This window comes from Bombina bombina, chromosome 1 (assembly GCF_027579735.1).
Source record: "Bombina bombina isolate aBomBom1 chromosome 1, aBomBom1.pri, whole genome shotgun sequence".
In the NCBI taxonomy this organism is placed as follows: Eukaryota; Metazoa; Chordata; class Amphibia; order Anura; family Bombinatoridae; genus Bombina; species Bombina bombina.
This window is the reverse complement of record NC_069499.1, coordinates 74,113,720-74,130,495: the sequence shown is the minus strand read 5'-3', so window position 1 is coordinate 74,130,495 and position 16,776 is coordinate 74,113,720. Positions and strand designations below refer to the sequence as shown.

General features: G+C 37.1%; 1 protein-coding gene across 2 annotated transcripts in view; it reads right to left on the bottom strand.

Annotated features, from left to right (window-relative positions):
• WARS1 (tryptophanyl-tRNA synthetase 1) overlaps positions 1-16,776 on the bottom strand; it is a gene marked incomplete in the record, with an annotated part of 157,837 nt that overhangs the window by 108,800 nt on the left and 32,261 nt on the right. For both annotated transcript variants that reach the window (XM_053697450.1, XM_053697451.1), the window contains 2 exon segments: positions 12,766-12,874; positions 14,992-15,205. In XM_053697450.1, coding sequence (XP_053553425.1) covers positions 12,766-12,874; positions 14,992-15,205 — 323 coding nt within the window.

The window sequence follows — 16,776 nt, the reverse complement described above, 5'->3', positions numbered from 1 at the left end:
GATTAACATGCCAGCAAACGTTTTATATTACACTTTTATAAGAGTATGTATCTCTGTTAATAAGCCTGATACCAGTCGCTATTAAATCACTGCATTTAGGCTTAACTTACATTAATCCGGTATCAGCAGCATTTTTCTAGCAAATTCCATCCCTAGAAATATGTTAACTGCACATACCTTATTGCAGGAAAACCTGCACGCCATTCCCCCTCTGAAGTTACCTCACTCCTCAGAATATGTGAGAACGGCAATGGATCTTAGTTACTTCTGCTAAGATCATAGAAATCTTCTTCTAATGCTGCCTTTGATAAAACAGTACACTCCGGTACCATTTAAAAATAACAAACTTTTGATTGAAGTTAAGAAACTAACTATAATACACCACTCTCCTCTTACTACGTCCATCTTTGTTGAGAGTTGCAAGAGAATGACTGGATATGGCAGTTAGGGGAGGAGCTATATAGCAGCTCTGCTGTGGGTGATCCTCTTGCAACTTCCTGTTGGGAAGGAGAATATCCCACAAGTAATGGATGATCCGTGGACTGGATACACTTAACAAGAGAAAAATAATAATCTTGAAATCGTATTAATTATACTGGAAAGTGAGTCAGCCACTACAGTCTAATCGGAACTTGGCAATTGGCAACTATTGACTTGCACAGTGCCCCCAATAGTGTTCAACATCAAGCCTCCTTTTTTGCCCATATAGAAATTGATTAGTTTTCCTTACAGATGCCAGACAATAGCTCTGGTGCCACTATGACTCTACACCCTTTCTGTAACTCAACTGTACCTTGGGTACCATCTCACCTACATTCGATCTCCTGAGGCTAAAGATGTATGCCAATGCCACATGTAAATACACATCTGTTCTTGACCTAGCTATCGTGTTGAAGCGCCAGACGTTCCATCCCATACTGAACGCGAGTGACATCAAGTAGGGTTTGCATCATTTATTGGACTCATTTTTGGCCATGTTGCTACACAGTACATTGAACTTCTCTAGCAAATAATTAAAAGGGGTTAATTAGGAACCCGCAATTTGATGGATCTTATTTGTAATTTTGTGGGGCACACAGGTGCTAAATCCCTTGCTGACAGGGAGACCAATAATACACAAACTCTCTATAGCAGTCGAGGGTTAAAAGGGATTGCTAAATTGCAGTAGACGACATAGAAATTTGACTTTTTCCTATCTTTTACATTGAGTGGACTACTAACATTTTCTCTCTGGGCTAGTAAACCAAAGCAGGGATGGGCAATTCCTATCGCCCGACGCCCGGCACATGCAGTTCTGGGCGCAGGGCATGTGTGTTTTTTTTTACGTTTAGTCCTGCTGCGGGCAAGCAGACCGCAGCAGGGTAAAAGCTTTTTTTTTTTTTTTATTGTTATTTCAATAGCGGCCAGCAGGGGTGCTGTGGTTGTGTGAGAACGTGAGGGCAGAGTGACAGCAGGAAAATGAGCCAGCTCACAACAAATGTTTACAACCTGCGTGCAGGCTTCAATAGAGAGGAGGACCGCCTCAGTTTTAAGCACTGCATCAATTATTTGCTTCCTGAGCCATAAGGCTGTACAAAGACAGGGAGAGGATGCAGATGATGTGCAATCATTTTAGTCTCAGTATGGAAACCAAGCTCGTTTGAAAAGCAGTGGGTATAAGATTTTTAGCTCAAGCAGCAAAGCCAACAAGCAGCCAGGAGAGCGACTCAGAGCTACTTGAGGGATACACTATACACAGCCTCGTAGCACACACATGCCGGTGAATGGAAGGCTGCAGCCTGGCTCTCTTTTCCAGTTAGCTGAACTCAAGCCGAAACAGACCCTCGTCGTTAACGTCACACCCACAGGGGTTGCTTCTAAGTACAAAATAAAATTTGTCTACCCCTGAATTTCCGGTCAGTACAGATTATGCAGATTTTTGTTTGTACTATGGCACTTACAGGGAGGAATTTGCTAAAATTAATGTACCCCTTCCATGTCCCTAGCCAAAGCCGCCCTGGGGCCACAATTCAATTCTCCAGTCATTTTTATCTGACATTCTAGTATTTATCCAGTGTTACCAATATGCAAGAAATCCTCTCCTTTACAAATGTTTCATCCCTGTCCTCACACCCTCAGTGTTAATATAATCTATACATTTGTGTGTCTGTGTGTATATGTATTTTGCTTTTTTTAAAAATAAAATAAAAAAAAAGTTAATTTTTTAAGTTTGTCCACTGGCTGTGTGAGTGTAAAAAATGCATTCCAGTAGATTTCAGGTTCTTTTGGCATTACAGCAATAAGCTTGTTTTTTTAAAAATGCTTCGCTGAAAAAAACTGATGCCAATACATGTTCTAAACGCGCCCTAAGAGACTGTTAGTGTTAGGTTGGCTGTATTTAGGTCATTGTGGTGGTCAGTTTGTCAGCAGGTGCTAAATGGTATGCACATTCCTCTATTACAACCAAGGGGTTATGCTAGCTAATTTAGATCAGCGACACATTTATTTATCATCACCTTCACTCCCTAAATATTGGAATCAGATTTTAACAATGAACGAACAACCAAAGCCTTTTTATTTGCAAATTATAAATAATAGTAATAATAATAATAATTAGTAGTAGTATTTTTTTAGAGTAAGTTTCTTACTTTTGCCAACTATAGCAGTGGTTCCTCAACAAGAACAGTAAAAAAAAAAACAGGGTTGTGATATACATTTCAAATGTTAACAGCACAAAAATTCTATTAACATTTAAAATAATATAAATCAATACTTTAGAAGAAAAGAATTTCGCACACAAATGCTCTAGAGAGCGATAAATGTAATTTTCTTTCATTGTTCCTCATAAACAAGGTGGAAAAAACATATATACATATAATGTACAAGTGAATACATATACAGGCAGTCCTCGGGTTACAGACATCCGACTTAAGTACAACTCATACTTACATACAGAGAAAATAGAGCTTTATCGACAATCCTTCTTTCCAGGATAATCTAAAATACTGAAAATCCAATTGTCACAAGGACAGAAAGTGATGTGAAATATTCTGAACAGGGGCACAGATAGCAAAACAAACTTTATCCTATGCTATCCAAAACAAACAAAAAAATGTTTGGCTAGAGTTTCACCTAAAAAAAATGCCTGTTCCAACTTACATACAAATTCAACTTAAGAACAAACCTAAAGTCCCTATCTTGTACGTAACCCGGGGACTGCCTGTACTGTATCGGTATACTGTAATGCTGTCAGACACCGTCCCTTAGAGAAAAACTTGGTTACATTTTTTTTGCAAATCAGGACAAGTAGATTGTCACGAGGGACAAGTAGATTGGGCTGTGGGAATGAAGAGGAACTCGCAGGTCTTAAATTATCAACAATTCTTCAGGTTTTATTAGTTTCGATCCATACCAGGATCTTTTTAAGACAAGTTTTCAAATCTTAGTTGAATATCATGTCTCCATTGCAGTTCATATTAAACTAAGATTTCAAAATCCTAAAGATGCTGGTATGAATCGAAACGTTGACCTAAACTAATAAAAGCTAAAGAATTGTTGATTATTTAAGACCTGTGAGTGCCTCTTCATTCCCAGATATATACTGTACATCTATATATCTATCTCTCTCTATCTAGTTTGTAAGTTCCCACGGGAACAGGGCCCTCAATTCCCCCTGTATTTGTTTGTTAAACTTTGTCTGGTGTTTTATATTGTATTGTACTGTACTTTTATCTTTGTACCCATGGGCAGCGCTGCGGAATCTGTTGGCGCTTTATATAATAATAATAATAATAATAATATAATATATATATAAATAAAAAAAACATTGCAGGGAATAGATCATATCCCTAGATGGAAGAGAGGTGACCAAGAAAATAAGCTGAACTAAAGTGGTATTTTGGATGTTTACACTTAAAACCAGTTATCCATTAGGTCTAAACATGAGGAGAGACTTGGATCTCTTTACCTAGTCCTTTCTTTTACCCATTGTATATGTATTTATATCGTCTTATGAATTAGCTAAATATGTCTATAATATGTTATGATGAACTTGATTATTGTTAGGATCAATTTGAAATTTATTGTTCTAAACTATTAATAGCACTGATGTGTATTATTTAAATCAAGGATATATATATATATATATATTTGCAGAAATCTAAAGAGATACACGCACAAAACACCTCTCATAGTGCAGATCAATTTTAATAAAATATTATAAACATATAAAATACACCTTCCCCTAGGGTAATCCCTAGGGGAAGGCACTCACAATATGAGACCTCAATCATATGAGGTAAGGAAGGACGAGTTGATATAGAAGTGTCCCCACTGTGTCCACAGAATAGCGTCTTGATGTGAGAAAAGTTCATCCATTGAATCATAAACGACCAAGTTCTGTATTCTGGACCGGAGGTATTAACTGTAGCCAAACCAAAAGCTCAAACGATAACAAAATGTAATGTGCAAAGAACACTGAAAACAGCCATGACCGGCGTGGAGTACTAGGCAGCGTGTGAATAGCAAGTGACGTAAGGTGGACGTAGCCTTACGCGTTTCACGGGACTCGTCCGCTTCGTCAGAGGCTTGATGGACGCCCACTTTACAAGCTGTGTATTTCAAGACAGAGAAAGGAACACGCCCACCCTACGTCACTATATACCTGTCAAATATAATCTAGCCAAATGGTTACAAGGAAACTAAAATGCTCACACAGGCACATAAAGGAAAACAAAGTTAATGTATGCATCATAAATATATTAGACCGGGACCTATTAGTGGATTAAATCATATACTGTAATAGGAACATATATAAATATTCAAAGCTATCTATGTAGCGACTCTTTATTAATCCCGCTTAATATATATTAGATTATATTATCGCTAATCTTACTAGCATGTTCTGTTCTCCTACATAGTCAAGCTCCCTATACAACAACACATATATTGGGAGGATGCTATCCTGCAGTATTTACCTTATTTTACATGTCTAAATGATGTGAGTGGCTGCAAATACAAAAAGCAAAAGCGCCAATATTGATAAAAATCTATATGTGAATATTAGAGGAAAAACAGAATTTATGCTTACCTGATAAATTACTTTCTCCAACGGTGTGTCCGGTCCACGGCGTCATCCTTACTTGTGGGATATTCTCTTCCCCAACAGGAAATGGCAAAGAGTCCCAGCAAAGCTGGTCACATGATCCCTCCTAGGCTCCGCCCACCCCAGTCATTCGACCGTCGGACAGGAGGAAATATATATAGGAGAAACCATATGATACCGTGGTGACTGTAGTTAGAGAAAATAATTCATCAGACCTGATTAAAAAACCAGGGCGGGCCGTGGACCGGACACACCCTTGGAGAAAGTAATTTATCAGGTAAGCATAAATTCTGTTTTCTCCAACATTGGTGTGTCCGGTCCACGGCGTCATCCTTACTTGTGGGAACCAATACCAAAGCTTTAGGACACGGATGAAGGGAGGGAGCAAATCAGGTCACCTAAATGGAAGGCACCACGGCTTGCAAAACCTTTCTCCCAAAAATAGCCTCCGAAGAAGCAAAAGTATCAAATTTGTAAAATTTGGCAAAAGTGTGCAGTGAAGACCAAGTCGCTGCCTTACATATCTGGTCAACAGAAGCCTCGTTCTTGAAGGCCCATGTGGAAGCCACAGCCCTAGTGGAGTGAGCTGTGATTCTTTCAGGAGGCTGCCGTCCGGCAGTCTCATAAGCCAATCGGATAATGCTTTTAAGCCAAAAGGAAAGAGAGGTAGAAGTCGCTTTTTGACCTCTCCTTTTACCAGAATAAACAACAAACAAGGAAGATGTTTGTCTGAAATCTTTAGTAGCCTCTAAATAGAATTTTAGAGCACGGACTACGTCCAAATTGTGTAACAAACGTTCCTTCTTTGAAACTGGATTCGGACACAAAGAAGGTACAACTATCTCCTGGTTAATATTTTTGTTGGAAACAACTTTCGGAAGAAAACCAGGCTTAGTACGCAAAACCACCTTATCTGCATGGAACACCAGATAGGGCGGAGAACACTGCAGAGCAGATAACTCTGAAACTCTTCTAGCAGAAGAAATTGCAACCAAAAACAAAACTTTACAAGATAATAACTTAATATCTACGGAATGTAAGGGTTCAAACGGAACCCCTTGAAGAACTGAAAGAACTAGATTTAGACTCCAGGGAGGAGTCAAAGGTCTGTAAACAGGCTTGATAGAAGAATAAAACTACATTTAAACACCAAAAAACTCTTAACCATCTCCGTGGAGATGTTGCCTGTGCAACGGCAAAGAGAATGACTGGGGTGGGCGGAGCCTAGGAGGGATCATGTGACCAGCTTTGCTGGGACTCTTTGCCATTTCCTGTTGGGGAAGAGAATATCCCACAAGTAAGGATGACGCCGTGGACCGGACACACCAATGTTGGAGAAATCATTCCTTAATCCAAATTTTTTTTGAAAAGGGACATAAGGGTATCAGTTAATATGTATGAAAAGACTAACTAAAAAACAAACAAACAAAGTAGTGCAATAGTTGTTGTAATATACATTATATCATATATCCTATTAAAAAGGCTTGGATATCCACTTCCCTGTTCATTCCCAGGGGCTCAAGGGTTTGGAGGGAGTGTATCCAAAAGGTCTCCCTCTGTCGGAGCCGTAGCATTCTGTCTCCCATTCTCTCATCTAATGTTACTTGTTCAATTGCTTTAAAACGCAAATATGAAGGGTCATTCTGATGGAATTCTCTATAGTGGTCTGTTACCCCATGAGACAAAGTTCCTTTTTCAATGTTAGTAACGTGTTCCATTACTCTTCTTTTAACAGTTCTCTTCATTCTACCAACATATTGACGGTGGCAAGAACATTTTAAAACATATACTACGTATTTTGAATGGCAGTTCATAGATGTTTTTATCAGTTTTTATAGCCATTAGCCTTAGAGACTATTTGTTTGTTATCTTTGTCTATCATTGGACAGGTATTGCAGTTCTTACGGTTGCACCTGAAAAAACCCACAATTAGTTTTATTTAGCCAATTGTTTTTTTATTCTTATTATTTTGTTTTGAGCAACTGGGTGCCAATATGTCTTTAAGATTTTTGTTTTTCCTAAATACAACTGAAGGGGTTTTATCCAAAGTTTTATCCAAAATGGGATCTTCCAAGAGGATGTGCCAATGTTTTTTTAATTCCTTTTTTTATTCTCCACAACTTCATTGTATTTAGATAAAAATATATTATTTTTCTTTCCTTGAATATTAGAGTTCTTTTTTTGCTGTTTCAACAATGATGTCCTCTCTAATTGGCGTGCTTTTGCATATCCTTTTATAAACCCTTCTGGATAGCCCTTCGCTTTAAACTTTGTTTTTAGATGTTGAGATTCCACATCAAATGAGACCAGACTCGAACAATTCCTCCTTACCCTCTGGAATTGGCCATATGGTATATTCCTAATCCAATTCCTGTGATGACCACTTTTGGCATGGAGGTAACTGTTCGAGCCTGTCTCTTTCCTATACAAAGAGGTGATTATTTTATCTCCCTCACCTGATAAAATTATGTCAAGAAATTCAATCTTTTCTTTATTTGAATTTTTAGTAAACTTCAAATTAAATTCATTTTCATTCACTCACATCATTTAGACAACATGTAAAATAAGCTAAAGACTGCAGGATAGCAGCTTCCCAATAAATGTGTTGTTGTAGAGGGAGCTTGACTATGTAGGGGTTTGGAGAGAACAGAACATGCTAGTAAGATAAGCGATAATATAATCTAATATATATCAAGCGGGATTAATAAAGAGTCGCTACATAGATAGCTTTGAATATTTATATATGTTCCTCTTACAGTATATGATTAATCCACTAATAGGCCCTGGTCTAATATATTTATGATGCATACATTAACATTGTTTTCCTTTATGTGCCTGTGTGAGCGCATTAGTTTCCTTGTAACCATTCGGCTAGATTATATTTGACAGGTATATAGTGACGTAGGGTGGGCGTGTTCCTTTTCGCTGTCTTGAAATACACAGCTTGTAAGGTGGGCGACCATCAAGCCTTTGACGAAGCGGACGCGTTCAGTGAAACACTCAAGGCTACGCCCACCTTACGTCACTTGCTATTCACACGTTACCTAGTACTCCCCGCCGGTCGTGGCTGTTTTCAGCGGTTTTTTTACATTAAATTTTGTTATCGTTTGAGCCTTTGGTTCGGCTACAGTTAATACCTCCGGTAGGCAATACAGAACTTGGTCGTTTATGATTCAAAGGATGAACTTTTCTCACATCAAGACGCTATTCTGTGGACACAGTGGGGACACTTCTATATCAACTCGTCCTTCCTTACCTCATATCATTGAGGTCTCATATTGTGAGTAGGGATTACCCTAGGGGAAGGTGTATTTTATAGGTTTATAATATTTTATTAAAATTGATTTGCACTATGAGAGGTGTTTTTGTGCACTTATCTTTTAAGATTTCTGCAGTTGTACCTTCACGCTCAACTTGAACCTTGAGTTTATTTTATTTTATGAGCAGCACTGAACACCTCAACCAGCAACAATTCCTGGGATTTTTTCTCTACTATAGGAATTTTTCTCTACTACAGGATAAGACTTTTTTTTACTTTTTATGTATTATATTTTTGCATTATCAATATATGTCTTACTATATTTATTGCATTTAATTGTATTTTATTATTATCAGACCGCATCTCACTGGCTAGTAATTCACCAGATTGCATTTATTAGATTGCAGTGTACTAGATTGCAGTGTACTAGATTGCAGTGTACTAGATTGCAGTGTACTAGATTGCAGTGTACTAGATTGCAGTTTATATTGGTGGAATTGATTTTTCCAGCCCCTTATAAAAATAAGTTAAAAGAACATTTATTAGCATAAAATTGGGAGTGTGTGCAGCTTTTTTCTGTATCAGTGGATACATCTTTGGTGTATCTATTTATACAGTTGTTTATGATATATATATATATATATATATATATATATATAAACTTTACATTGTGTAGATTGTTTTCAGTATGGTATCATCCAAGGTAAATGTAGCAGAGCATGTATTTATGTTATGTTTTTAATATATACATATCACTTTAAAAAGTCTGTATATAAGTTTGTAGAGACTAACCCTCGAGTATGCAGTGAACAAGTGCGCATGCGCACTAAACGCGTTTGCATGTGATTTACCTGTATCCTTTGCTCACACCTGAGCGCTGTGCATGTTATTTGGATTTGATGTTTTTAAACTATGTTTGCATTAAAAGCTGATATTCTATCTTTTTGATCCTTGGAGTTTGTACACTGTGTGCGGTACCTGATACCTGATATATATAACACTAAAGTAGAAAGCACTCACCGGGTCTTTTCAGTAGTAAAAGCGCTCTACCAGGAACGAACAACAGCTCATCAGCTAGTTCTTTGGCGATTTACCACCCGGAAGCAGCCTCTTTTAGACCAGTGTGCTTTTCACAGAGGAAAACTTTCCTGAAGTATATCAGTCTGATCCCGCCAAGTAAGGTCAGACCAGCCCCGAAATACCAGGCAATTCTCCTCTGAACAAGGAACATGACAAGCCCAGACGATCGTTTCGGCCTCCTATGGGCCTCGTCAGTGAGGTGCAGCCACATTCCTCTAAGCACACTGGGCAAGGAGTCCACGTCTGGTTTCCCCCATCACCCATAGGGAGACTTCCCCAGGGTCATATTAATTTGCATACGAAGAGAGAAGCGCTCTACCAATATATCATATTTACTTAACCCCTTGGTTGCAAGAAATCTACAATACTACCTGGCAAATATTAAAATGCATGGGGAGAAGAAATTTTGTCCTGTTACTGTTTAATGTCTTGTTCTACCTGACCTTATGATTTTTTTAATCTTTAGTCTAGTGTTCTCTTGATCTTGTGAGACGGCAGCCCCATACTGAGCAACAAGAGATGGAACACACTGTCTCTGAACCAGAGATAGTTGTATAATCAGCTCATTTACATCTAGTCTTAAATTATCCACATCAAAGGAGACCATATGAGCCTACTTCACAGGGTTTCATAGAGAACGGATATCTGAAACTTCAGAACCGTGAAAATGTTAAACAAGACGGGCAGCTCTAAATGCATGAAAACCATTTTGCTTTTAATGTAACTAACATACAGACCGTTTACATTGCTGAGATATACAACAAATATATATAACTTTATTGTTCCTTTATATAGTCAATATCTCTTTAATGTCCCGTTAAATGGTCAATATCTTTGCATACTGAGGGATAAAAAAACAAAACATAGTTTGCAATTCATTGCTTAATTTATGATATATATTACAAATATATATATAAAAAATGCTTTAAAAATGTCAATTTAAACTTTTTTTTGCATAATGAGGGATTAAAACCTTGTTTAACCCTTTGGCTGCTAAGCCATTTCCCACCTGGGTGCTAATATTTTATTTTATTTTTGAAATTTATGAAAACATCTTTTTTTAACTTTTTTATTTTTTTTACGGACCCCCAATACTTACACTGTTGGAAAGGGTAAGCGATTACCGTTCCAACAATGGGTCTTGGGGGTATGTAGCTGCTTAGATGCCTGAGATACAGGCTTCTAAGCAGCATGCCCCCTCCTCCTATACTTAACATTGTTAAAGGGACATTATACACTCATTTTTTCTTTGCATAAATGTTTTGTAGATAATCTATTTATATAGCCCATAAAGTTTTTTTTTAAAATTAATATATAGTTTTGCTTATTTTTAAATAACATTGCTCTGATTTTCAGACTCCTAACCAAGCCCCAAAGTTTTATGTGAATACGCTCGACTACCTACTCCAGCTTGCTCCTGTTTGTGTAAAGGGTCTTTTCATATGCAAAAGAAGGGGGAGGGGGGGGGAGTGTCTTATTTGTCACTTGCAGTGGGCTTTCCGGCTACCTTTTCAACAGAGCCAAACTGACAGCTTCTAAGTAAGTTTTTAAACAGTTTTATACTGGATTTTTATATCAGTATCTGTGCATCTTATTCTTTATAGTAGTGTCTATTACATGCAGTTATATGAAAATGAGTGTATACTGTCCCTTTAAGTATAAATAAAGTTGCGCAGTGACATCATCACGTAATTGCGCGTGACGTCATCGCGCATCACTTGAAGCCCTGGCGATGCCTGTCACTCTACAGGCACGATCGCTGGGGTAGGAGCAGTAAGGAGCCCCCAGATCTCCCTCAAGGTGGGAGAGTGCTCATGACGGCTCTGAGTCGTCATTAGCACCAGAGTGAGAAACTCTGTGACGGCTCAGAGCCGTCATTAGCACTGAAAAGGGTTAAAGGGACACTAAACCCAAATTTTTTCTTTTATGATTCAGATAGAGCATGCAATTTTAAGCAACTTTCTAATTTACTCAAATGATCAATTTTTCTTCGTTCTCTTGCTATCTTTATTTGAAAAAGAAGGCATCTAAGCTAAGGAGCCAGCAAATGTTTGGTTCAGGACCATGGACAGCACTTGTTTATTGGTGCTGTTCAATCAGCAAGGACAACCCAGGTTGTTCACCAAAAATGGGCAGCATCTAAACTTACATTCTTGCTTTTCAAAAACATACCAATAGAATGAAGAAAAGTCGATAATAGGATTAAATTAGAAAGTTGGTTAAAATTGCATGCTCTATCTGAATCACGAAAAAGAAAAAATTTGGGTTCAGTGTCCCTTTAAGTGTACAACCACCAATAAACACATACAACAATACAGTATGTTTAACCAGCTATAATGCTAATCCTGGGAACTCTAGAATGTATGATACATACTTTAATTCATATATCTGAATTATTATATCAGACAGTAGAATATAAAATACTAAATAACAAAAAAGTGGTAGAAGAATTGTAGCTCAATAAAAACAAAGTATAACATATCTGAAACAATAAAAATCAACAAGATTATGTATCCAAGTTATCAAATAATGTAAAATAAAAAGGGACAAAAGGACATACGTTTTATTATTCTCGTTTTTTTCTGTTTGTATGTCTATAAAAACGCGCACACATATTCCAGGGATAACTGGATAAATCTAAAGTTCTCCGTTTGTCTGAAGAAGGGGAAGTTGTTCTCACACAGTCACAATAAAAGTTTGCCTAGCTGTAAATCTATGTTTAGGTCTGTAAGACCCTCAAGAAAGAACCTGGTAATAACAACAAAGCACATGAAACCCAGCATGTTTCTTTCACACAAGGCATCTATGTGCAGCCACCAATCAGCAGCTACGGAGTCTATTTAGATAGGCGTTTCAACAAAGGATATCAAGAGAATGAAGCAAATAAGATAACAGAAGTAAATTGGAAAGTAGTTTAAAATTGCATGTTCTTTCTAAATCCAGAAAGATTTTTTTGGGGGTTTAATGTCCCTTTAATACACTTTAATGGAGGTCACTGTTGCAACTGCCATAAAAGTTACGTATCAGTTGGTAATCAAACTAGATTTTCAGGATTATGTAATAGCAGATGATCTTTAAGATCGCCCCCCCCCCCCCCCCCAAATATAAAAGTGGTCACATACTTAGGATGGTAGCAATATCAGAGCACACAGCTACCAATAAGCCTGTGTTTATTATGGCAGCATGGAACAGAAAATAACAAGGCAGCAGTCTGAAGACAAAATGGATTGATGGTGAATAGAGGGCAGTATTTTGCTCTGTGCACTGAAGATGAGCTGTTTAGTGGTGATACAGTAAAAACAAAGTATTTCTTTTAAAAAGGGGAAAATAAACAACAACTTACCTATGAGAAAAAAAAATCCCCCTCCGTAAAAAGTGATGTGGCTTTTTGCCTGTGACTCTTTCAATTCGATCAATAAGTTCCTTATCAATTTTACTGCTCCCAAATCGAACTAGAAAACAAATAATTCCCATTAACTGTAGATACTCGATAAAAAGCTGCAAATACCCTCTGACAAGACGCAAAAAGCAACAATCTTTACAAAACAATAAGTAATGAGACACTTATTAAAGTGGTAAAGACTAACACTTTTTTCATTTTGGTTCTTGAGTTTTTCGAGTGATCACAATGTGAAATGGATCCATGCGTCAGAGATATGAAACCCAAAAAAATTATTTTTGTGATTCAGACAGAGCATACCATTTAAAAAAAAAAAGTTTCCAATTTACTTCTATTATCAAATTTGCTTTGTTCCAATAATATTCTTTGTTGAAGAGATACCTAGGTAGCATCTGGAGCACTACATGGTAGGAAGTGCTACCATCTGTTGCTCTTGTAAATGGATATTACGAATCCGGCTTCCTCCAATTTTTGCGTGCCCCCTTTGGTTCCTAGCTCGTGGGGCATGCAACGATTGTAGGAAGCCGGATTTGTTATCAATATACTCAATACAGAAGGACATGCAGGCGGAGGATCGACGGTATGTTTACCGTAACAAAATAGTAAGTATTTAAAAAAAGAAGCGTCTTTGTAAAGTTTTTACTTATAATATGAGCGCTTTTCTTAGCATGTGATCGAGTGCAAGATAATGCTCCCTGCACCATTGATTGTGCTCCATTTGTAATCAAGGTATATAAGACGATTGTGCACTGACTATCAAAAAGCTTATAGCACAAAATCTAGACAATACCTTTTTTAAATTAATTAAAGTGCCCATGTTTTTAAGATTATTTTAAACTTTACAATCACTTTAATTCGTTTTAAACCACCCTTAACCAGGGCTAAAGCTATCTCTGTTTAAAGGGCCATAATACCCAAATGTTTAAACACTTGAAATTGATGCAGCATAGCTGTAAAAAGCTGATTAGAAAATATCACCTGAACATCTCTATGTAAAAAAGAAAGATATTTTACCTCAAAAGTTCCTCAGTAGCCACCTCCCATTGTAAAGGATTTCTAAGCAGCATTTTAGTGTGTTTGTCCTGGGACATCTGAAGGGACTAGCATCGTGCACTCTCATATTATTTCACCAATCAGGTAAAGGAAGCTTACTATGAAATCTCATGAGAGTTAAGTGAAATCTCATGAGATCACAGTAAGAGTTCATGACCTCAGCACTGCTGATGCTGATTGGCTGCTGTTCATTTCTTCATTTTTTTTAAATTTGTTTACCTGCAGCTGAGCAGCAGTTGAGTATAACTTTTTACACAGAACTAACTCTGCTGAGCTGAGGAAATTGTGAGGTAAAATATCTTCCTTTTTTACATAGAGATGCTCAGGTGATATTTTCCTGTCAGCTTCTTACAGTTATACTGCATCAGTTTCAAGTGATTTAGCATATGAGTATTATGTCCCTTTAATTGGAACTTTGGTGTTAGCAGAAGCTACAGAAACAAAGAATTTTGTGTAACCATTTGTTACAGAGGCCAGAAAGCAAAGTCTGTAACCTATTTTTCTTTCTTAATGCTGCAAATCAATAGCTGGTTTAGGCAATTTGCTGCATTTTGAAGAAAACCTAGGTAACAGAATTTGCTTTCTGGCCTCTCTAGAGAGGAGAGAAAGGCACAATGTTTACATGTTTTACTTTTTTTTTTCTTTAATAAAACTAATCCATGAACCTTGAAGACTGCCGTTGTCCTCTCATGGTATATAACCTGACAGGATTCAAATTATGTCCTGTTTTATGGTAATTGCTGATTAGTCACAAAAGTTAAGAGTTTAACCCCTTCATGCCGGGTCTTATTCGTCTACATCGGATGTAAACAAGTAAGTAAACATTTAAATAGTTCATGTGATAGCGTGATTTCAATGATGGGATTGTGTCAGTGGGAAGTGCCTATGAGGCTAGGCACCCCCTTCAGCCCGCAATCCCATACAGGAAGCACCTATGGCTTCAGTAGAGCCAAATGGCTAGGACGTTCCATGCCGTCCTAACGGCGTTAAAGCCCAGTGCAGTTAGGACGGCATGGAATGTCCTAATGGAGGGAAGGGGTTAAGCTCTTGGAATCTCAGCTCTCATTACCTACACAATGGTGCACACGTTTTAAAAGCTACCATCAAGTTCCTTACCAATAAGCTTGTCATAGTCCACACCCTTTGCACTGCCTGTCTGCACTGTCCATGGGTCAACAAAATCATCTCCATTATCTGCAGCTGATGGACCATTGTTGATTACGGGTGTGTTATCTGCAGGGGGAGAACCAGCCTTATAATCCTGTCCAGTCGCACTCTTATATTCCACTTTTAGAGCCAACAGAAGCTTGACGGCAGCGTCAATGTCATCCTAAATACAAATCAATACACAGTAATTTAGCTTTACATATTGTGAAACTTAGCAGGAAGCTACCAACATTATTTATGTAGCTTTATTTATTGCAGACTGAGTTACAGTATATTGCATCTACCAAATAACTGTAAAAATATGAATCCACTAAGTTTAAATTATTTTTGCACAACTACAACTAAAGGGATATTAAACACTAAATAAATACTAGATAGAATAATGTGTCTACATGATGTACCTTCAAAGATTAGCCAGAAAGTAATATGACATTTTTTTTATTAAATTGTATTAGTTGTTTAAATATTGAGAAAATAAGCGTCACATTTTAGTGACCATAATTGTATCCTAAAATGCTGAGGTCAATTAAAAGGGATATTAAACTCACATTTTTTTTTTCTTTCACGATTCATATAGAGCATGCAATTTTAAGCAACTTTCTAATTTACTCCTATTATCACATTTTCTTCGTTCTCTTGGTATCTATTTGAAAAACAGGAATATAAGCTTAGCAGCCAGCCCATTTTTGGTTCAGAACATGGGTAGCGCTTGCTGATTGGTGACTAATTGTAGCTTAGATTCCTGCTTTTTTAAATAAAGATACCACGAGAACGAAGAGAAATTGATAATAGGAGTAAAATAGAAATTTGCTTCAAATTGCATGCTCTACCTGAATCATGAAAGACAAAAATTTGGGTTTAGTATCCCTTTAAGAACAGTTATAAATGGGCCAATAGAGTGTGCAACCAAGGACTGTTTGGAACATAGCAGTGCCAAGTAAATTTGTGCATTATTACGGAATTCTTTATTTATTAGTACAATAAATGCCAAAGGCGGCAGCAGTCTGTGGCATTAGGCACTGGATTTATTAGAGTAAAAATGCAACACACAAATATCTATGCAAATAAAAATACTTGTGTATTGCACTTTAACACTAATAAATCTGGCGCTGAAATGAGACACATGTTCTGCATTCTATTCACTAATGAATAATGAATGCTAAAATAATGCTCATATCTATAGTGTTAAGTCAGGAGTCTGCATTTCCATTTTAACAGTAATTGTAAAGCCCCTCATTTTAGGAATTAATCACAGGTAAAAGGGGAGAAATATATATATATATATATATATATATAATTAAGTATTTATATTACAATATCAAAGTGTTCAATGCCCCTTTAAGATATCCATAATAGAACACCAATATAACAGCATGTGCTAAAATACATTTATCAGGTGTTAAAGGAATAGTCTAGTTAAAAATTAAACTTTCACTAGCCGGCCAATTTTTAGTTCAGCACCTGGGAAGCGCTTGCCGATTGGTGGCTACATTTAAACACCAATCAGAAAGTGCTACCCAGGTGCTGAAGAAGCAAAAATGGGCCGGCTCATATGCTTATATTATTGCTTTTTCAAATAAAGATACCAAGAGAACATAGAAAAAAAATGATCATAGGAGTAAATTAGAAAGTTGCATGTTCTATCTAAATCATGAAAGTTAAATTTTGACTAGACTATCCCTTTAAGCAGAACATCAAATCGTGCACGTGTGAATAAATTGATGGATATATCAT